This window comes from Paralichthys olivaceus, chromosome 11 (genome assembly GCF_024713975.1).
Source record: "Paralichthys olivaceus isolate ysfri-2021 chromosome 11, ASM2471397v2, whole genome shotgun sequence".
NCBI classification, from domain to species: domain Eukaryota; kingdom Metazoa; phylum Chordata; class Actinopteri; order Pleuronectiformes; family Paralichthyidae; genus Paralichthys; species Paralichthys olivaceus.
This window is the reverse complement of record NC_091103.1, coordinates 6,205,001-6,223,758: the sequence shown is the minus strand read 5'-3', so window position 1 is coordinate 6,223,758 and position 18,758 is coordinate 6,205,001. Positions and strand designations below refer to the sequence as shown.

Genomic DNA, 18,758 nt, shown 5'->3' with positions numbered 1-18,758 from the left:
GTAACTTTATTCTTTGTAAAGTGGTTTAAATGAGATTAAGATATGGTTCATAGCTGCTAGTTTTATGATCATTTAAACATTCAAACGTTTTTGAATAAAATGTCTTTTATAAATTTGAGCACTGCAGTATTCTGGTGTCTTAATGCGAGAACGTGTATGAGAAAATAAAAACATAACTAAGAAGCTGACGAATTAATCAACAAACTCTCAAGTTAGACATGCATTTCTTTACATGAACTAACCACTATTAATATTTGTGGGTGTTTTAACTGACCAGAGGTAGAACCACACACACACACACAAACAGAAGACCACGTCATTTCTTAGAAAAAAATCATTTTAATACTTTAACGATATTTTCCCATCATCATTCAGAAATGTTTCAGCACTCCGAGCAGAGCGGAGAGGGAGCTCAATGTTTGAAGAGTCCTTTGGCCGCAGCTCCCCTCACACAACGCCGGCTGCCACAGACAAACATGTACTAGAAATGCTTACAGAAGTTTGTGTGTTTGTGTATGTCTGTGTGTAGAAATGGCTTTCAGTGTATTGTGTATTGTTGTGTGTGTGTGTGTATATGTTGCGTATTTGCATGTGTAGGAAAGATCCTAAGGTATCGGACACCTGTTGGCATTTTAAGGAGCTCAGTGGTACAAGAGCGAGGCAGACTGGAAGTCATTCATAGTGTTTAGCTTCATGCTGAGGAAGAGCACTAACATTTCAACAAGCTCATGTGAAGCTGCATCCGCCTGGAGTGGCACACATAAATAGAAAAATAGAATAAGAAAAAAACAACTCAAATCAGCTTTAAATAAAGTGTGTGTGAAGGTGTGTGTATCTTTGACAGTCAGCGTGCACAGGAAGACAGGGGGTAGTGAAAAAGGCGTGTTCGCAGGATCAGGTCCCATCCAGTAACGTCGATGTGCTGTTGTACAAAAGTCTGAGGATCGATATTCATCTGTGTCTCCGATCCAGTCGAGCATCTTCCTGTGGGTTCAGCAGGCATGATGGGATGATGGGAAGTGTAGTTTAAAGCGTGTGTCTCACCCACAGGACACAGTGGCAACATTTGGAGAGGAGGAAGCACTTCTACTCTGGAAGAGGTATGGCTTAAACCTGTGGGTCCAGACTGTGTGTGTGTGTGTGTGTGTGTGTGTGTGTGTGTGTGTTAGCAAGTGGAACAGCTACATTGAGGTCAGTGTCTTTCAGTGGGGAATGTAAACTTTCGGAGCAATGTGTCTTTTTTTCTTTAAATAGTGTACTGTGTGCGTCATTGCACGTTCACAGTCACACACACACACTTACATATTTAGCCAAACAGACTCACTCACACACACACACATTCATACGGTAATTTTTCTTCACGCACAACCCCCCACCCCCACCCCCAGCTCCCCCTATAGCTAGTGTGCGTGTATGTCCAGTCCCTGCGCGAGCAGTGATTCTGCAGGGTGTGCGTGTGGCGGCGGGTGGAGCAGCATGGCGGGGTGGGGGTGAGGGCCCGGGTAAGGGTGGAGGGAAGATCCTGGGTGGGGAGGGTAGCCCGGCTGGGACAAGAGAGCGCTGGAGTAGTCACCCTGCAGAGAAGACATCCCCTGGAGACCTGGTGGGGCAACAACAGAGGAACAGGCTTTAGAAGATGAAATCAGTTTTTAGAATACAGCTTCATTAATGTGGAGAAATCTGCTGATCAATTACAGTCCACAGCTTTTTTTGTCTTTTCATGTCTTTGGTAAAATAATCCAGAACTTATCCAGGATCTCCTTATTTCTCAGTGACTTTATTTTGAATTACTTTTTTTATATTTCATATTTTATTCATTAAAATTTGTATGTATTTATATTTATTCTGACAGGGACCTTTTTATTCTATATTTAGAAATGACAACATTTTTATTAAATATCATTTATTTAAAAAATGTTTTAACTGTAGCCTACCTTTTTTTAAAAACTGTACACATTTTTTTTTAAATATAGACTACTTTTTTTTTTTTAAACTGTAAATTTTCAACTTTAGGGTGAAAAATCTACTTTTTGTCTTTATGATCTTTACATGAACAACAGATCTGATTTCATGCATTTTTCTTTGAAACCCTAAAATAAATTTAGTTTTGTTAAAATTATCTGCTCAGCATCTTTCAGGCTGAAACGTCACTTTTTTTATTGCGGCACCAATCAATCAAACTTGACAAGATTTTTACTAATTTCTGGCCAATTTAAGATTCATGAGAGCTATGTAATTAATTATTACAAGCTTTATAATACACATTAATGTAATTAATGGAAGTAGAGTTTGCTATGCAAGGAGGAAAAAAAAATTTAATACAATTTAAAAAATGTTGTTGTTTTAAACCATTTATCAAATGTTTTGCTTATTTAAAAGAAAAATACAGGTGTTGCCTCATATGGACATATTTGAATTATGAATCATTCTTCACATATTTTTCTGATCACCAGCCTGACGTACTTCTTCTTATTATTCTTGGAAGGATTACGAGCTCTATTAGACTGTGAGTTTGACTAAATTCCGTCCGCAGGCCGCAGCTGGTCCAGGAGGTTTTAACAGCATCATAAAACATTGTTTTCTCGTGGTAATAAAAAATAGAACAACTGAGAGGTTCCAGCCTTATAATGTAATTTTCGCCGGTAGCCGATATATTCTGTTTACATGGTTATAAATGAATCACTGAAATAATTGTGAAATTAGAGTGTAGCAAGACACTGGAGTTGTGGTAGGATGTGTAGGAAGTGTGTACATGAGGCACCTCTAACACATTTCTAAATAAATGGTGAGTCACTCTCTACTTAGGCTTGTAAATATTTATATTCACAGTATTTAATGAAAAAGCACAGCAATGATAGGGGTATTTATATTGTATTTTTTATTTTCTTACCTCTATCCACCATATGCATTTTTGCACGATACTCAGCAGTGACTGTTTAGCTGGTAATGAAAAAAGTTTGCCTGGCTTTTTGTAGCACTCAGCCCCAAACCTACTTGTTCCCACTGAGGAGGTAAAACACTTAAATCTTTAAAAGAGGGTTTTTAAGAATTTCCAGAAACAGCTGTGCCCATGTTTTATAACCCGGAGGAAAACGTGTATTTGTTTTGGACTATTTCCAGCAGCCGGATAATACACATTTGGTGCTTTAGTGAGTACTCGGGCCGGCAGGACGATACATGTGGGATTGAACTGAACTACACAACAGTAACTGTGTCTGAGGTAATGAAGGATCATGTTGGTCAGTTTGTTTTTGGCAGAATTCGGAAAGAAATGGTCATATAAATATACAGTATACGATATAAGTTAATAAAGAATATGACTGGATCTGTCCTCTAAGTAAAGAGGTACATTTTACACTTTTTGTTCCAGTATGTATATACAGTGGAATTTTTTCCTACAGACAAACGTACCTGCTGTTCGAAGACCGAGGTGGGCCTGTCCGTCAAGCCCGTAGCCCCCGAGGGCCGCTCCCTCTGGGCTGTAAGGACCACCCTGACCTGTGGGAGGACACACACTCTATCAGACACAAATACACAACAGACGCACACTCCACATTACACAAGCGCAGAATATAAGTAAGTGTATTACGGCCACCCTCACCTGAGCGATTTGTCTGGTCGATCATCGGCTGAACTATTCTCCTCCTGGCGTTGATGAACCTTTTCAGGGAAGAGAGACATAAAGAAAGAGTGTTCAGAGAGGGGGAGAGAGAGAGAGAGAGGGGCCACCCGTTAATGGAGAAAAAGGCTGACCGGAGAGACTATTAACCTTTTCTATTTTACAACCCTTAACCCTTTCAGGGGGCAGCGTAAATCAACGTTAAGGCAGAGCAGGTATTGATCGGCCCTGTGATAATTGATTGATCTGCATTGATTGGATCACCGTGAGTATATGTGTGTGTGTGTGTGTGTGTGTGTGTGTGTGTCTACAAACAAATAAAAACATGTTAGTTAGCAGATTACAAAATACACTTTTTAGCATGTAGCACACATATATATTTTTTATTTAAGCGAGTTTTAAAACTGAGGTACAGACAACTGAGCATCATGAAATTGATCAGCAGTATGGAGATGCTCTGTGTCTGTGTTTACACTGAATGCATCAGAAGATATATGCCTGAGGAGTGAACGGGGACTCTGGGAGCTGTAAATCATCTGATTATTGGATATTGATTTGCTATTCTCCTTTATGAACATGGAGTAAGTAGATTTTACAGCTCTGCAGCTTCAGGAAAAATGCTTAGAGGGACATTTCTGCCTCTGTTACAACCTTCTCTCTAATAAAGTCGATCACGGTCTCTGTAAAAGTCTTGAAAGCGCCACCTTTCATTTTCAAGAGTTGCTAAGCAAAAAGTGTGACTGTGGTGAGATGTAAAATGTAGATACTGTTCATTTATGCATCAGACTCTCACGCCAATATGCTATTGACGTGGTTACGGCCCTGTTGTCAAATTGAAACTTGACACTTTCCATTTAAACAAGTCAGTTTAACTCTTGATTGATAAGCTGTAAGGTTAGAATTAGTGTATTGATTTTGTGTGCACTGACCAGTTGTTGACCTGTAAGATGGTCAGTCCCGTGTCCTGAGCCAGCTGCTTCTTCTGCTCCTCAGATGGGTATGGGTGCTGGGTGAGGACACACAGAGCAGGGGTTAAGGAAATCAAACACACACCAGGTTTTGGGGCGCAATGTTTGTCGCTGTCTTGCAGAGACGGAACTGAATTCACGTGGAGGCTGAAATCTTGAAAAATAAAAGATTATATATATATGAACCCTGTGTGACCACAGACGAGCTTCCTTCTGAATTCAAATCTACAACGGATTTATCGAGCTCAGCAACTCCTCATGCTCCAATATTTCTCTCTATCACACACACACACACAGTAATAAATGGTGTAAAGCAACATTTGACCTGCCTCATTTAATAGCTAATTATCAATCTAACCACCTCATCAACAATTACTCTCTCCATTTCTATCACTTCCACGATTATTCACTAGCGAGCATATTCACATAATCACTTAATCCCCCGATTTTTCATTTAATCTAATTGACCTCCATTATAACACTCGCTCCACCTCTCTGTCTATTCTTATCACTGATGTTCGCTCTCACACTGAACCATCACTTTATATAATCATTCCCTCATCCACAGCCACACACAAGCTTTCTTTATTTTGCTTCCGCTCAGCAGACTATTGTCCAGAGTCAAAGCTGGCTCACCGACAGGTGCTGGAAGAGCCACGCTCTCATGATGTTTGTGGCCACTTTAGGGAAGATCCCTCTCTTCTTGTTGTTCCTCCGGTCTCTGTCGGACTCATCCTCCTCTCCTGTGCTGGGGGAGCCCAGTCCTCCATCCAGACCATCGCCTGTAGGGACACCAGGTAAACAAGGGTCCAAATGATAAATACTATGTGTAGTAATAATAATAACAATGTTTGCTGCCATTTGATATCAGTGTTCATACATTTATTTTGTTATTGACGACTCATTTTCACATTCACACACAAATGTAAAGAACGAACTGTTGTGACGCAGCTGAAATCAAACTATAAAGTTCAAAGTAGGGCTCATTGCATAACGGGCTGTGTGTGACTGTTGCTGCAGATTTGACAGTTGAGTACATGCACACCTCAGATTCCCGGCCTGTATCTGTGCTGTGCAGTGTTGTCCCTCACACACATCATTTCCAGTTTGTGTGTATGTACCTGTGTCGCTGCAGTTGTCTGCTGTGCTGTGTGAGGGCAGGCCACAGGTGCCTGGTGTTCCCAGAGGAGTAGAGGCACATTCATCTGGCTCCCGAAGCCATGATGCATTCTGCAGGGAGAGAGAGGGAGAGAGAGAGAGAGAGAGAGAGAGAGAGAGAGAGAGAGAGAGAGAGAGAGAGAGAGAGAGAGAGAGAGGGGAGGTTGAAAGTGGAGTAATGGAGAGTTGGAGAATTCCCAGCAGGTGGAGAGGAAGAAGAACGACCAACAAGACAAGAAACACAGGGTCATTATTCAGTCATCCAGTGGATGCAGCGCTACAGGTGAGCGGGGGAGTTCTGTATTGACATGCAGTGTCTCACCTGCTCTGACAGACTGGTGCAGGATCCAGTGAAGTCCTCCATGTCAGACTTGGAACCGCCCTCCCGATCATCCAGGACCAGGTCCGTGGGCATTTTGCCCTTCAGACAGGTGATGTAGCGATGGCAGAAGTTGTCGCAGAGGTCGTGCACCTTAGAAGAAAGGTTTGCAAACCATTAACACCACTTTCTAATAAGTAAATGAATAAGTAACAGTAGTGCTGTGTATGTTTTTCAAGTCTGTCTTAAAACATTATTCACTTGCTTATACGTGTATTATTTGCATGTTGACCACAAGGAGAGAATTTATGAACCTATCCTGTTTTTCACTGCTTGACCATATTTTTTCCTAAATTTCCAAATTTAAAGGCATAAAAGGAAAATGATTTTCCTAAGCCTTCTCATAAGTGGTTTGGCTATCCTTGAATAAATGTGTGGTGTTTGTTCAATTACAGGAAAGACAGCATTGTAGTGCTGTAAGGCTGTGAGTGCTGGAAATCCTGGGTAGCCACATGAAAGACCACAAAGAGGTAGAGTAAACTCATGCTGCTCTTCCACCAACCTTCTCCAACTCCAGTAGATGAAAGCGTAGAACCTGTATGGCCTGGATCATCTGTGTTGAAAATAAAGATGATCAATACATAAACCCCAATGCATGTGTGAAAATGTGTTTTTATTTTAGCGTGACGTTGACGTCATACCAAGTTGTCCAGCTCAGGATTGGACGAAAATATGGGTTTCTCCGAACGAATCTGCAACGCAAAATTCAACCAGTTGTTAGAAATCTGAAAAACAGGCTTTTGCGGGCATCTGATTTGGCTTTCGAAGCTGTCACCCGCCTGCTTAGCGAAGGCAGCGATGTCATCGTTGAAGGATTCCGAGGAACAGACGTCGCTGTGGTTGTTCATGCCCGGGAGGTGGGAGGTGGCGGAGAAGGAGGCAGGGTCTCGAGGGGAGCAGGTGGCCAGCTCACACTTCTCAAACACTAAGGCCAGCAGTGGAAACAGTGGGTGTCTGCACACACACACACACACACACACACACACACAGAGACATACATATAAACAGTTAACATTCAATACTGTACATAAACACGGTAACAGTTGACACAGTGAACACATGATACATTTACAGAAGGTGAAACTCAAGACATTATAAAAAACAGACAGCTGTAAATACTTCACATGTATTTTCATACACAGTGTACAGATATATACCGTATGTAAACCAGCTGAAAGTGCATGTGTAGTTCAAAGTGTGTTTTTGAAACAAACATCTATCTTTCACACACACAAACACACACACACACACACACACACACACACACACATGCTCACCCATAAATCAGGTCTTTGTGGTGTTTGAGTGAGTCAGGGATGGTGGCTCCGTAATGTGGGGGAGGAAGCGGCCTGACGTCGTCGCCGTACCCCCCCACTGACATGGCCTCCGACCCTGAGTAGTGCACCAGCTCTTCATACTGAAACACAATTAGATAGACGGACAGAAAACATGAGACACGTTCAACATCTGCGCCTGTCTGACATCAAACTGTAGTGATTTTATTACGAGGCTGAGCTGTCGGGGGTGGGGTGGGGTGGGGGGGTGCAGAGGAGCGGCTTACTGGACCAACACTCAGTGACCACATCTGATGTGAGTCTTAACTGCAGCAGATATCCTGAACGGCCATTAGAATGAACTGTTGCATTGTGGTCTGCACAGAGCAGTGTGTAATAACCAGATTGTGAGTTTTTTCTCGATTGAACAATTAATCATTTATCTGAAAATATAAGATAAAATAATGAAAAACATGCATCATGATTACCCAAAAGTTTTTTTATTTTATGACTTAAACATGAAATAAATTGTTGTAGTTTTGTGTTGATCCAGTGCAGTTTAATGGACTAATGATGTCAGGTTTTAAGTGTGTGCATGCCTCAGTGTTTGTAATGCAGTGGGAAAACAGTAATTCATCATATACATAATTAATCAGTGGAAGCTAAATAAACACCAATATCAACAAAATAAAGAGTCAGAGAGCCATTAACATTTTTACTGAAAGCTTTCAGTCTAATATATTTCCAATATTATACTGTGGTTACAGTATTCTGATCACAGCGTGTTTGCGTGTGCACATGGACAAATACTGCAAGTTTGTGTACAGTATAATCATCTGGTGTGTGTCAACACGAGAACGATTCTATGAGTTTTCACCGCAGCTGAAGAATCTGCTGAACATTCTACAGCTGTCAGGATAACAAAACTCTGATGAAACTCCTAAAGCGCTCGAATAACTTCGAGAATCAGTGAAGAAGAAAAAAGCAGCTTCTGTTGGTCCTTGTCTGCTTTTGTGTCTGCTGCTTAAAAGGAGATGAGAAGAGATGAGAGACAGAGAGAGACAGAGAGAGATGAGCTCCTTGGAGAAAGACAGTGAGTCTGTAGCTGCTAATATCGTCTCCTCCCATCCTAAACTCAGACGAGACAGGAGCCGTGCTGAGACGTCCCCCGCAACCTGCTGTGAGAGCCTCGCTGGGCCCTGCTCACACACACACACTATAACACAGGATGGATCAGACACACATATGGCACACTCACAGACACGCACAGATACAGAGACATACAGCAGCACGTACGCACAGCATCATTAATATACATGTATCACACACACACACACACCCCTCTCTCTCTGTGTTATGGAGCTAATTTGTGCCTCGCTGCAGCTTCTGTCTCTGAGGCGACATTGCTCGGGTCAGCAGATCTTGCCTCTGTTCCTCTTTCTACTGGATTAAAAGGAGACGCCCGCCGCCTCAGTCCCTCAGCAGGGCCACCGGGATCACAGACAGACAGCACCTGCTAGGTGGCCCGGCCGCAGACACCTTTCACTCCTGTGTTATTTTAACTGTGCCATAAAAGTTATGATCTGCTTACAGCCTATATATTTCTGTGGACACTGTCGCCCCCCCCCCCTCCCGAGCTTGTGATTTACTCCACAAGTGTATGACTGCAGGAGAGAGATTTAATTACATTTGCTCTTTCAGATTTACACTTAAACAATCCTGTTTATTAGTTCCACTTGTTTACTCACCAGGGCTGCAAATAGCAAATTAATTTTTTGCACACTATTTTTCTTAATCCAAAAGTGCCCAGTTTAAAATGATTTTTGTTTTTATTTCTAAAGTGCAAACTTGAATTCTAAAAGTCAGACAATAATAAAAGTTAGCGTTCCTACATTTTTTCTCTATTTTGACCTCTATACTCCAATACAAGACATTAAACTAGTCCTCTCCTTGCTCCTACACACTGCCCTCTCGGAGACCCCTCTGCAGGAACCCTGGAGGTCTCATGGAGCCCACTTTGGGAACCACTGTCCTAAATGGCTTATCAAATTATTGTATATGCCAGAGTCCCATGTTGCCACCATGGGATCACAGAAAGCACCTGCTCTGAGGCCCTGGCCCGGGACACCTTCTAGTTTTTATGGAGGCTGGCTATTAACACAATCACCGCTATCGGATTGCGCGTCTCCCTTTACGCACGGCCCCCTATCGTGTTTCTGTGCGTCGAGCAGATCAAAGCGCACAAGTCGAGATGACAAATTCCGCGAATTTTCACTTAATTTTTTCACCCGAAAAAAGTCACGGAGGTGGAGAACAGGCTTCAGATGGTACACAACACCTTCATATGCGGGTTTATATGTTTGATTAAAACAGACGTGTTTACTTCACGTCTGCCAAAGAAACTTCGCATGAGCTATAGTCCAGTAAAAACCTAACCCTGCTTTGTAGAACTGGATTATTATTTGACTGAAACAATGAATAAAAAGTCAAATAGATAATAAAACAGGAGGACGGGGTAAGTTCCAAAGTGTTGCGTATTATTAAAAGTCTCGATTAATCTTTTTTACACTTTGTCAACATCTATATTATAATAGTTAAAGTCTAAACGTGTATTTGCTTTTACTACATTTTAAAAACAGTTGTGCAGAAAACAAAGAAAAAGTATTAAATTATTTGTTTTCTCGGTGCGTCGATTTAGTGAGAAGGTGAATTTGTTTGAGGATTGTTTCCATCACGCACGTTGATGGGTTTGCCGCAACTTTCATAGTTTCCTGCGCTTAAATGAACAAGATATTCAAATTAAAGGGACTCGAAGTTTGTATGGGAATTATCCAGCTTTTAACTGATGATGTTTATCTGTTAAACGTTTTCTAAAGTTTAAAAACTTGTCAGGCAGATTTTGTGTTTTAAAGGACATAAAGAAACTAAAAGAAGAAAATAAATCTGAGGATGTTGCAGATTTATGTTGGAGCTGTGGAACACATAAAAACTTTTATAAAATGCTGGGCAAATCCTGAGTGTGTTCAACAAACACATTAGACTTCATTGGATTTTAAACAAATTTTGCAAGAAGGAATGGCTGCAATTAGTGATGCAATAGAAAATAAGAGGAGTGTTTTACTGTAAGTTGAATGGAATCAAGCAAAGATAACATGTGTTGGTCTATATCTGGGTGCATGCAGTGATTACAGCCATTAGATTTTGGAGAACTGTTGTCCATGTGTGTCTGTTTTCATAAAGCAGTGATTTTCTGTCCACACGTTGGACATCTCTAATTGCTCTGTGTTGCACTCAGGTCTCAGTCCGCCTGCAGCCCGCCAGCCTCTGCCCTGTCTCTCCACCTCCACCACCACCATGCCTCTGAATCACTGTAGCAAAAAAACTGACCTACTTACCGAGTTGAAGAGCTGCATCTCCTCTCCTCTGCCTCTTAATGACTGCTCTCTAACCCTGATGTGCCATTATAACGCCTCACTGACACTACACAACAATAAGTCCACATTATTCCGAGGAGAGGGAGAAATATTAGATCCAAATCAACAGCTCCCTGTGGCGTGTTTGCAGAGACTGCTGACATCTAGTTTGCAAGTTCTGCATAACCTCCATTGAACTGCAATTAGGCACAAGCACTGCAAGTTGCTCCTTTGCAGCATCATGAATGCAATTTGAAAACAAACACTTGCTGGTGTATGAAAAACATTTGTGAATAGCTTTTATGTTGGTTTAAATGGGGGTTTCTCTGTGGCTCTGAGGCTTTCTGCTGGCATGCTTTTCTGTTGTTTTTCCCCGAAACATGCAGCCCATGCCAGCACAGTCCACCAGTCTGTTTCCGGGCCTTCTGTTTTGTGTGTGTGAGTGTGTGTGTGTGTGTGTGTGTGTGTGTGTGTGTGTGTGTGTGTGTGTGTGTGTGTGTGTGTGCCTGCTAAACCAGAGACTGTGTGCAGTGCAAAGAGGATTCCCAGCCATATGCTCCCATTATGGTGGATTTCCTAATTACCTCCTCTCCTTGGTAACACAGAAAAATATGTCTCCTCTAAACCATCAACAGAAAATGAAAAAAATAAAATAAAATAAAATAAAAACACACAGCGGACGTACCCTCTTCTCCATGCGACTCGACAGCCAGCCCTCCACCCGGAGAGGATGATGCGCTGCTCGGCTAGTCCAGTGAGCTCTGCTGCCTCCTCCTCTTGTCCCCGGAGTCCTGCAGAGAGGGGGAAAAAAGTGTTTTTATTATGTGCATGAGCAATTATGAAGTTGAGGACACGATTAACACCATGGCACAAGCGATCTGCAAGGTTTAATAATGAAACACAGAAAACACTCAGGACCTGTTCCTCATGTTTACTCGGAGCCCATCGCGTTTTATATTACAACATAATGATGGGACTGCAGATTTTATGGACACCCTGAACCCCCCCCCCCCCCTCTCCCCTCCCAGCCTGATGGTGATATTACAATACGCTAAGAGCCAATAAACGCTTCTAATAAAGCTCGCAGCCCATTTGATGCTATTGTAAACGATTTTCCCGGTGATGTTGAGCGCTCCTGTAAATGGTGTCAAAAAAAAAAATGTCCCACCGAGACGTAAATATTCGTCCAGTCCGGGTGCTGCTCCCTGGGTATAGTCCAGGAAGAAAAAAGACCCTCCTCTGGAGCGAGCAGCCGGCGGTCCCTGCAGCGCCTCGCCTCCGACTGGTGCGCCCCTCGCTCCGGCTCGCAGAGCCTCGGGATGCTCGGTGTGCGTGTGGAGGCTCAGACGGAGGAAGCGACCGCTCTTGTCCTTTTTGGCCCCTTGTGCTCGCTGTCCACACGGCGACGGTCTGCTGAGATGACTGCGAATGAGCGATGGTGTTGTTTGGAGTCAGAGGAGAGAGGACGGAGAGGAGGAGGAGGAGGAGGAGCAGGAGTGATGGTGGGGATGATGGTGGTGGTTGTGGTGGTGGTGTGTAGGTTTCCGAGGGTCAAAACGCGACGGGGTCTCTTGGCTCCCCTCCCTCTCTTCTCCTCCTCCTCCTCCTCTTTTACTCCTCCTCCTCCACCACATCACAAACAAACGGCGAAGAAGAAGGAGAAGTAGTAGAAGAAGAAAAAGAGGACCCCCTCGGTCGCTGATACCACTCCTCTCATCCTCATCCACCCATCCTTCCCTCTTTATCTCCCCCATCCTCGCTGCAGCTGCGCTATTATCACCCCGGGATGACTGCAGAGAAGAACCGTGATAACTCTGTCTGTGTATGGGATGGAACCATAGACTGTACATAAAGATGGAACATGAACAACAACATGAATCTACAATCGCATTAAAGTGATCACAATATTTGGTAACAGACAGAAACTTCTCATTATTACCTATATTTGGCTGTAAAAATAAAATCATCATATGATTATAAAGGCAGCACATTTAAAATATCATCAGTAAGAGACAGTAGACACCAAAAATACTAACAGTAAATATGATTATTTTCTAAGCTTTTTTTAAGTAATGTGCGAGAACAAGAAACCATTTTCAAAATATATTCAATGACGTGCGGCTTCGTGAAACTTCATAAATCCCAAAGGATATTCTTGTGCCAGCTTGCTCCACGATTCCAGTAACAATATATGCTATATAGAGTAAAACAAAAGTGCAATATAGTTGAAAAAATATACATATAAAGTGTATATGGAGTACATGCAGAACCAGTGCCTCATAGATGATGATTTTATTATTTAGACTCGGGTGCATAAAATACAAAACAACATAGATTAGAATACATAACTTCTAAATCCCAAAACAGAAAAAAAGTTTAAATAAATATAGAATTATAATTTTTGTCTAACACAAAGACAACTGCGGCATTGCCTCCACAGTTGGGATTGGCGTGCAAGTGCTAAACTCAATATTTGATAACACCGAGATGATTTTATTTTCAGAGTCATAAATTCATAGTCCATGAGATTTCTTAGGATCGATTGGAGAGCGCTGACATCTACATCTCTTCAGTGATAATCTCACAGCGTCATTATAACGCTGGAAATGAAAATAAAGTAACTTGAGATGGTAAACTAATACCAGGCTGAAGTGGCCAGATAATATGGGACAAATATGGGGAACTTTGTGGCCCTCGATTTAGAAAAATCCTAGATCCGCCACTGAGGGTGAGGATTCAAAGACAATCATACAAATCTAAAATATGTTTTTCCTGCAGCAGAGTTCATTTTACGAATGAAGTTGTTTAGAATTTGAATAGAAACATCAGTAAATGCAGTGTTTCCCTCTTGCTGGACCATAAATAAGTTTGAAGTGTGCTGGATGACACAGAATTTACTGGCTGATAATCGCTCTCCAAGTGTTTTATTGTCTTTGTGGGGACATGTATTGTGGCTGCAGCCCAAATGGCCCCTGAAGGCCCCTCGTGGCCCCTCCGGCTGTTTGTTGATTGGCAGAAGTGAGAAAACAAAACCATCATCGTGAGAAAGTTTTTCGTTTTAACCAGAGAGAGAAAACAAGCTTTTCACATGTCGGTGGAATATCTAAACTGCCCGCGTTGTGTTGTAAATGTCACCTGAGTAACATAATAATTATTCGGGACGCTCCTCTTCCCGCGGCCCCGCTGTGAGGGGCCAACAGGCGGCTGCACTTCAATCAGCTACGGCCTGGCGGGGGAAGAGCCGGCCGGGGCAGGAGGCTCCGTGGGCGGCGTGGAGATTTGACCGCTCGGCCGGGCCCCATGCAGCAACCACCGCCGCGGCCGCAGGGGTCTTTCAACTCCGCAGGGTGCTGGTTCCCTGCAGGAGTGATCAGAGCGACCGACCCCCTCCTGCACTGAGCCCGGTTAACACAGCCGTGCAGCGGTGTCAATGGGCTGGAAACGGCTTGTTTTCACTTTGTTAACAGGTTGAATGAAAAAGGATTAACATTTTAAGTGTGCAGCCATCTGACGAATTCATGTTCGCAGGGATCCAGTTTCTTTTTTCATCTCTTTGTGTGGAAAACCTTTAGTTTACAAGTCACACAGCAGCGTATGACGAGAGGTAATGAGTGATCTCACCTGAGGACGCCTCAGCTTGTTGCTTGCATTGAACCATATATCTCCAGCTTGTGTAACATTTATCTAACAGACTGTTATCTAAACGTGTAGATTACACTCATTTACATCACAAACACCAGAGGATCTGTCCTTCTTTATCACTTGTGTGTCTGTGGGGCAACACCTACACTCAGAGTTCAGTGCAACATGTTTTAACACAACATATGTTGGTGGGTTTATGCTGAAAACTAATTCAATGGCATCGGCTGTTCCCAGAGAAGCAGATGCCCTAAATAACATGTCCTAACTATATCCTATATATGCCTATCAAGCAGGAAAGTGAAATTCATTAAGAAGTTAAGATGGGATCAAAAATAAAATAAAAAATAAATCATTTAGTCATTCTGAAACCTACAGTTTCGAGTTGTAGAGAACTCAAGTCCCTTCCCAGCTTAAAACTCAAATTCACTACCCGGCTCTCATTGATTGTTTTTTTTATAAGTGCTCAAAAAAGGTCAGTCTGATTGAACATAGGTTTTGTCACCATAGGTTAATATAGCCCTAATGTGCATTTCTTTGTAAAATTTCAAACAAAGTTAATTTCTTTCCTTTTGAAACAGGTTTTCATGCATAGCCCATATGAGCGTGCAACATTGAATTGTTTCCTCATTCAGTATAAGAATGCTTCAGAGTCATTTATGTGTTTTTCCACATTTCTCGGATGTGCAAGCCGCTCTTTTCTACATACCACGTTTTAATGGAGTTACAGGAAAAGAAAAAAAGTGGATGTGGGAGTAAAGCATATAACATTTGTTCCAGAGTAAAAACATTTCCTTTTGATAACTGCCTGTATATGTAAACACCCTATACATGGAGTATGGATTCGTGGTAGTATTACTAGTGATCTACAACCTTGTGTTATACATTTTCAGCAGGATACCACAACCTCCTGTTATGTTGAACGCACAAATACATGTGGTGCTTGATTAAAAAAATATTATAAATATGAATTGAAGGTTTACGTGACTTTCTCCCGGTTGCGGCTCTCCTGTATAAAACAGTCTGCACCACAGCGTTAGGCAGGCTCTGCATGTCAAGGCTGCTGCAGTTATTTGTCACAGCCTGTCTGGGCTTAAGTGCTGCCTCCTCTGCAGCCACCAAGGCCTGTAGAGTGTTTGCACCCGGGACAACCAACACAAGACTGTATGCATGTGTGTGTCCATGGCTTTGCATGTTTGCATGTACGCATGCCTGCCTGAGGGTCAGCGTCAAGGCACGGTGCTCAATACAGACGATGTCCAAAGGCTAGAAGACAGAAAAGAAAAAGTGAAGAGTGGAAATGTGTTGAACGTGTGTGTGGTTTACCTGCAGGATTGCGTGTGGGTTGCAGCTTTGCATTCTCCTGTATGTCTTTACAAAAAGAGCTGGGCGTGCTGACTAAATTACAAACTTCTCCAAATAGTTTGTGCCCACTGTAGTTTGTGATGCAGTTGCCGCAAACAGGAATATGACATTTCCAGCTGTTGACATTGTATAAATGGTAATCCATCATCTGCAAGTGAAAACCCATGACATAAAGAAACCGGTGGGGCCTCCACCTTGCCGCAAATGGCGAGTTTAGTTTACTTCGCCAGAGAGAAAGAGAGAGAGAGAGAGAGAGAGAAAGAGAGAGATGGAGGTTAGGCTAGAAGGCCACCCAGCCTTGTTGACTCCGGTGACTCCGCCATTAAGAGAATATGGCTGTGGTGACCTCTGGCAACCACGCACAAACGCCCGAAAACATCAGAGAGCTGTGACCCTTCACCGCCTGCTCAAGAGCGAGGGAGTGAAGGGACGGAGGGAGGTAAAGGGTGAAAGAGAGGATGAGGAAGAGAAACAGAGGGGGTATGAGTGAGGTGTAGTGGACGGGGTGGGTGGGGTGCAGAGTGCATTTTTATGAGCCTGTGCCTCTCCAGTTTCTGGGTCGTCTGGCTGCATAGACATAAATTTTATCCCCCTCCCTTCCCCCATCTCTCCTGTTTTCATCTGGCACACTCGCCGAACAAATCCACCTTTATCGACCTGCTCTTGCAGCCTGTTTGCAAACTTCACATCCAGTTTCGCTTGTTTTCCCCCCACCTGGGTCATTCCTCTTCCTCTCATCCCCACTGCCTCTACCCATCTGGGCATGGGCTCTCAACTCCACCATCTTTCCCTCCCTCCTTCCATCTGCCTTCCCCTCTCCAGCTCTTTTTGTTTACGGTATAAGCCTAAACTACCTTACTCCATTCTGCTATTTTCCTCTTTCCCTTCCCCTTCACCATCCCCACCTCCCCCCCCACTCCCCGTATAGATGGAGATTAACTGGGGAGTGCAGCGCCATCCGTCCTGGTGACTGTTTGTTGTTAAGGAGATGGATGGAGGCTCCCTCTGCCAGCCCCACGCAGCCACAATTACACCAGCCGCCATGATGGATGGAGGGGAGGGAAAGGAGGGGAGATGGAGAGAGGGAGATACAGAGAGGGGCATCTATCACGCCCCTTAATCTACCTGTCACTGCAGAGGTTCGGATGGAGGAAGGGGGGTGGTTGGGGTGGGGTTTGTCGGCTTTACCATGACTGCTGGTCAAAGGGTTATTTTCTTTAACCAGGTTTGCTTCTTGGTTGTGGTTTTTTTAGAGAGAATTTGGCCGGTGAGCACTGGACTCATTAAATGTCCTGATCTGTCCAATTGATTTCCCTGAGCTTATTGGATTCGGTTGAACAAACAGTGTATGGGTTAGTGTGCAGGTGTGTGTGTGCTTTGCAAGCATCAACAGGTAATAAGACGCACTTCCTGTTGGCCTTTGCAGAAATGCGGACATTTTTGCATAGACCCCACATAATCATGTGAACCACTGACTCTTATTCACACACTGGCTGAGTTGTTCATCATCACAAGTGCCTCTCCGCTCCACACACACTCACCTACGCAGAATCTTCTCTTCACCCTGACACCTGTTGAAGATATCCAAAGCAATATGCAGTCATCGAGTAAATCTGCATACATTACCTGCAATACCGCTCCATTTTTTCCCACAATGCTACAGAAATATTATGGAAAGTAATCTTCGGTAGCCTACCCTCCTCTTCCCCCTCTTTTCCCCAGTCCCTCCTCCATCCCCTCATCTGTCCAGAGGAGTGAGAGATGGGATGGAGGGATTAATACTCTTCCGCCCAAGCCAACCCTGGGAATGATGGATGGACAGATGCAGGAAGGCGAGTGGAGGAGGAGAGAGGGAGAGATTAAAGGAGAGAAGTCTGAGGGTTCATAAATCCAAAGTGGGAGACCTGGTCCACATCACACACTAATAAGATCTGCAAGAAATCCATGATGAGGGAGAGAGAGAGCGAGAGAGAGCGAGGTGGAGTGAGAGGAGAGAGAGATGGGAGTGGAGTAATAGCATTAGCTGTAATCAAATCATGGCAATAAGATGTGAATGGATGAGAGTGAGCATGGTGATTATGCAGAAGAGGGATGGTAGCGTGTTGATGAAGCTTTGAGGTGTGAGGATAGGCCTTGTTATTGGACAACAGATAAACAGGGTTGTAGTTGTATGGGGACTTGTCTGCCGCAAAGACTACGATTTTTAAAAACAGGACGACGACAAAATGGAAAAAAAGACAAACTCAGTGTCACGTCACCATTTACCACATTTTAAAGACCCCTCCCTCCAACAGTGTTGAATGATTGTAGGTGTTGCTGTTCTTATCAAAGATTTGAAATTGTTTTCACTAAGATGGCTTTTCTTTACATTTTTTTAAAACGTCAATCTGGTTCCCGCTCTTTACACAGACTGCTCAGGTCGAGGTCACTGATGACTCAATGCTCGCAGCCGACACAGGCCTGTATTCTATTTTAAATCTCCTCGGCCTCAGCTGGGCCTTCGATACAGTGGACCATAATGTCTTGGACAGGCGTCTGAAGAATGTTATTGGTTTCAGGGTTGCTTTGGATTGGTTCATCTCTTATCTGTCTTGTTGGTCCTTCTCAATAATTCTTGAAAATGCTTTCTCCTCTTACCTGGGGTTCCCCAGTGGTCTACTTTGGGTTCCCTCCTGCTCACATTGTACAAGTGATCCCTGGGCTAAATATCACATATTATGTCATGCCTTGCTGAAGTTAATATCTAAATGTCCCAGGTTTCCTGTGTTTGAATAACCCTGAATCAGAATGTAATTGATTATAATTTGCTTTTCCGGCCCCTCAGCTGTGGAAGTTCTTTCATGGAGCTCTTCGTCATGTATCAGTATCTTCTACTAAAATATCTTTATGAGACTCACTTTTATCTTATGGCTTTAAACTACTGGCATTTGTTGCAGCTAGTTG

The 18,758-nt window shown here is 43.2% G+C and overlaps 1 protein-coding gene across 3 annotated transcripts; it reads right to left on the bottom strand.

The window, feature by feature from the left end:
* Positions 1-319: 319 nt before the first annotated feature.
* meis3 (myeloid ecotropic viral integration site 3) lies at positions 320-12,491 on the bottom strand. Of its 3 annotated transcripts, XM_069534884.1 has the most exons (13): positions 11,980-12,491; positions 11,497-11,602; positions 7,402-7,541; positions 6,904-7,078; positions 6,766-6,816; positions 6,627-6,677; positions 6,068-6,217; positions 5,709-5,817; positions 5,224-5,369; positions 4,549-4,625; positions 3,602-3,660; positions 3,412-3,498; positions 320-1,600 (listed from the first exon to the last, which is right to left on the bottom strand). In XM_069534884.1, the coding sequence occupies exons 2-13, from the start codon at positions 11,506-11,508 to the stop codon at positions 1,401-1,403; spliced, it is 1,257 nt and encodes a 418-aa protein (XP_069390985.1). In that variant the 5' UTR covers positions 11,509-11,602; positions 11,980-12,491; the 3' UTR covers positions 320-1,400. The 3 variants fall into 3 exon arrangements, with proteins under 3 accessions (XP_069390985.1, XP_069390984.1, XP_069390986.1); XM_069534883.1 differs by lacking the exons at positions 11,497-11,602; positions 11,980-12,491 and adding an exon at positions 10,794-11,228; XM_069534885.1 differs by lacking the exons at positions 11,497-11,602; positions 11,980-12,491 and having other exon boundaries at positions 6,904-7,145; positions 7,402-7,539.
* Between the last annotated feature and the right edge of the window lie 6,267 nt (positions 12,492-18,758).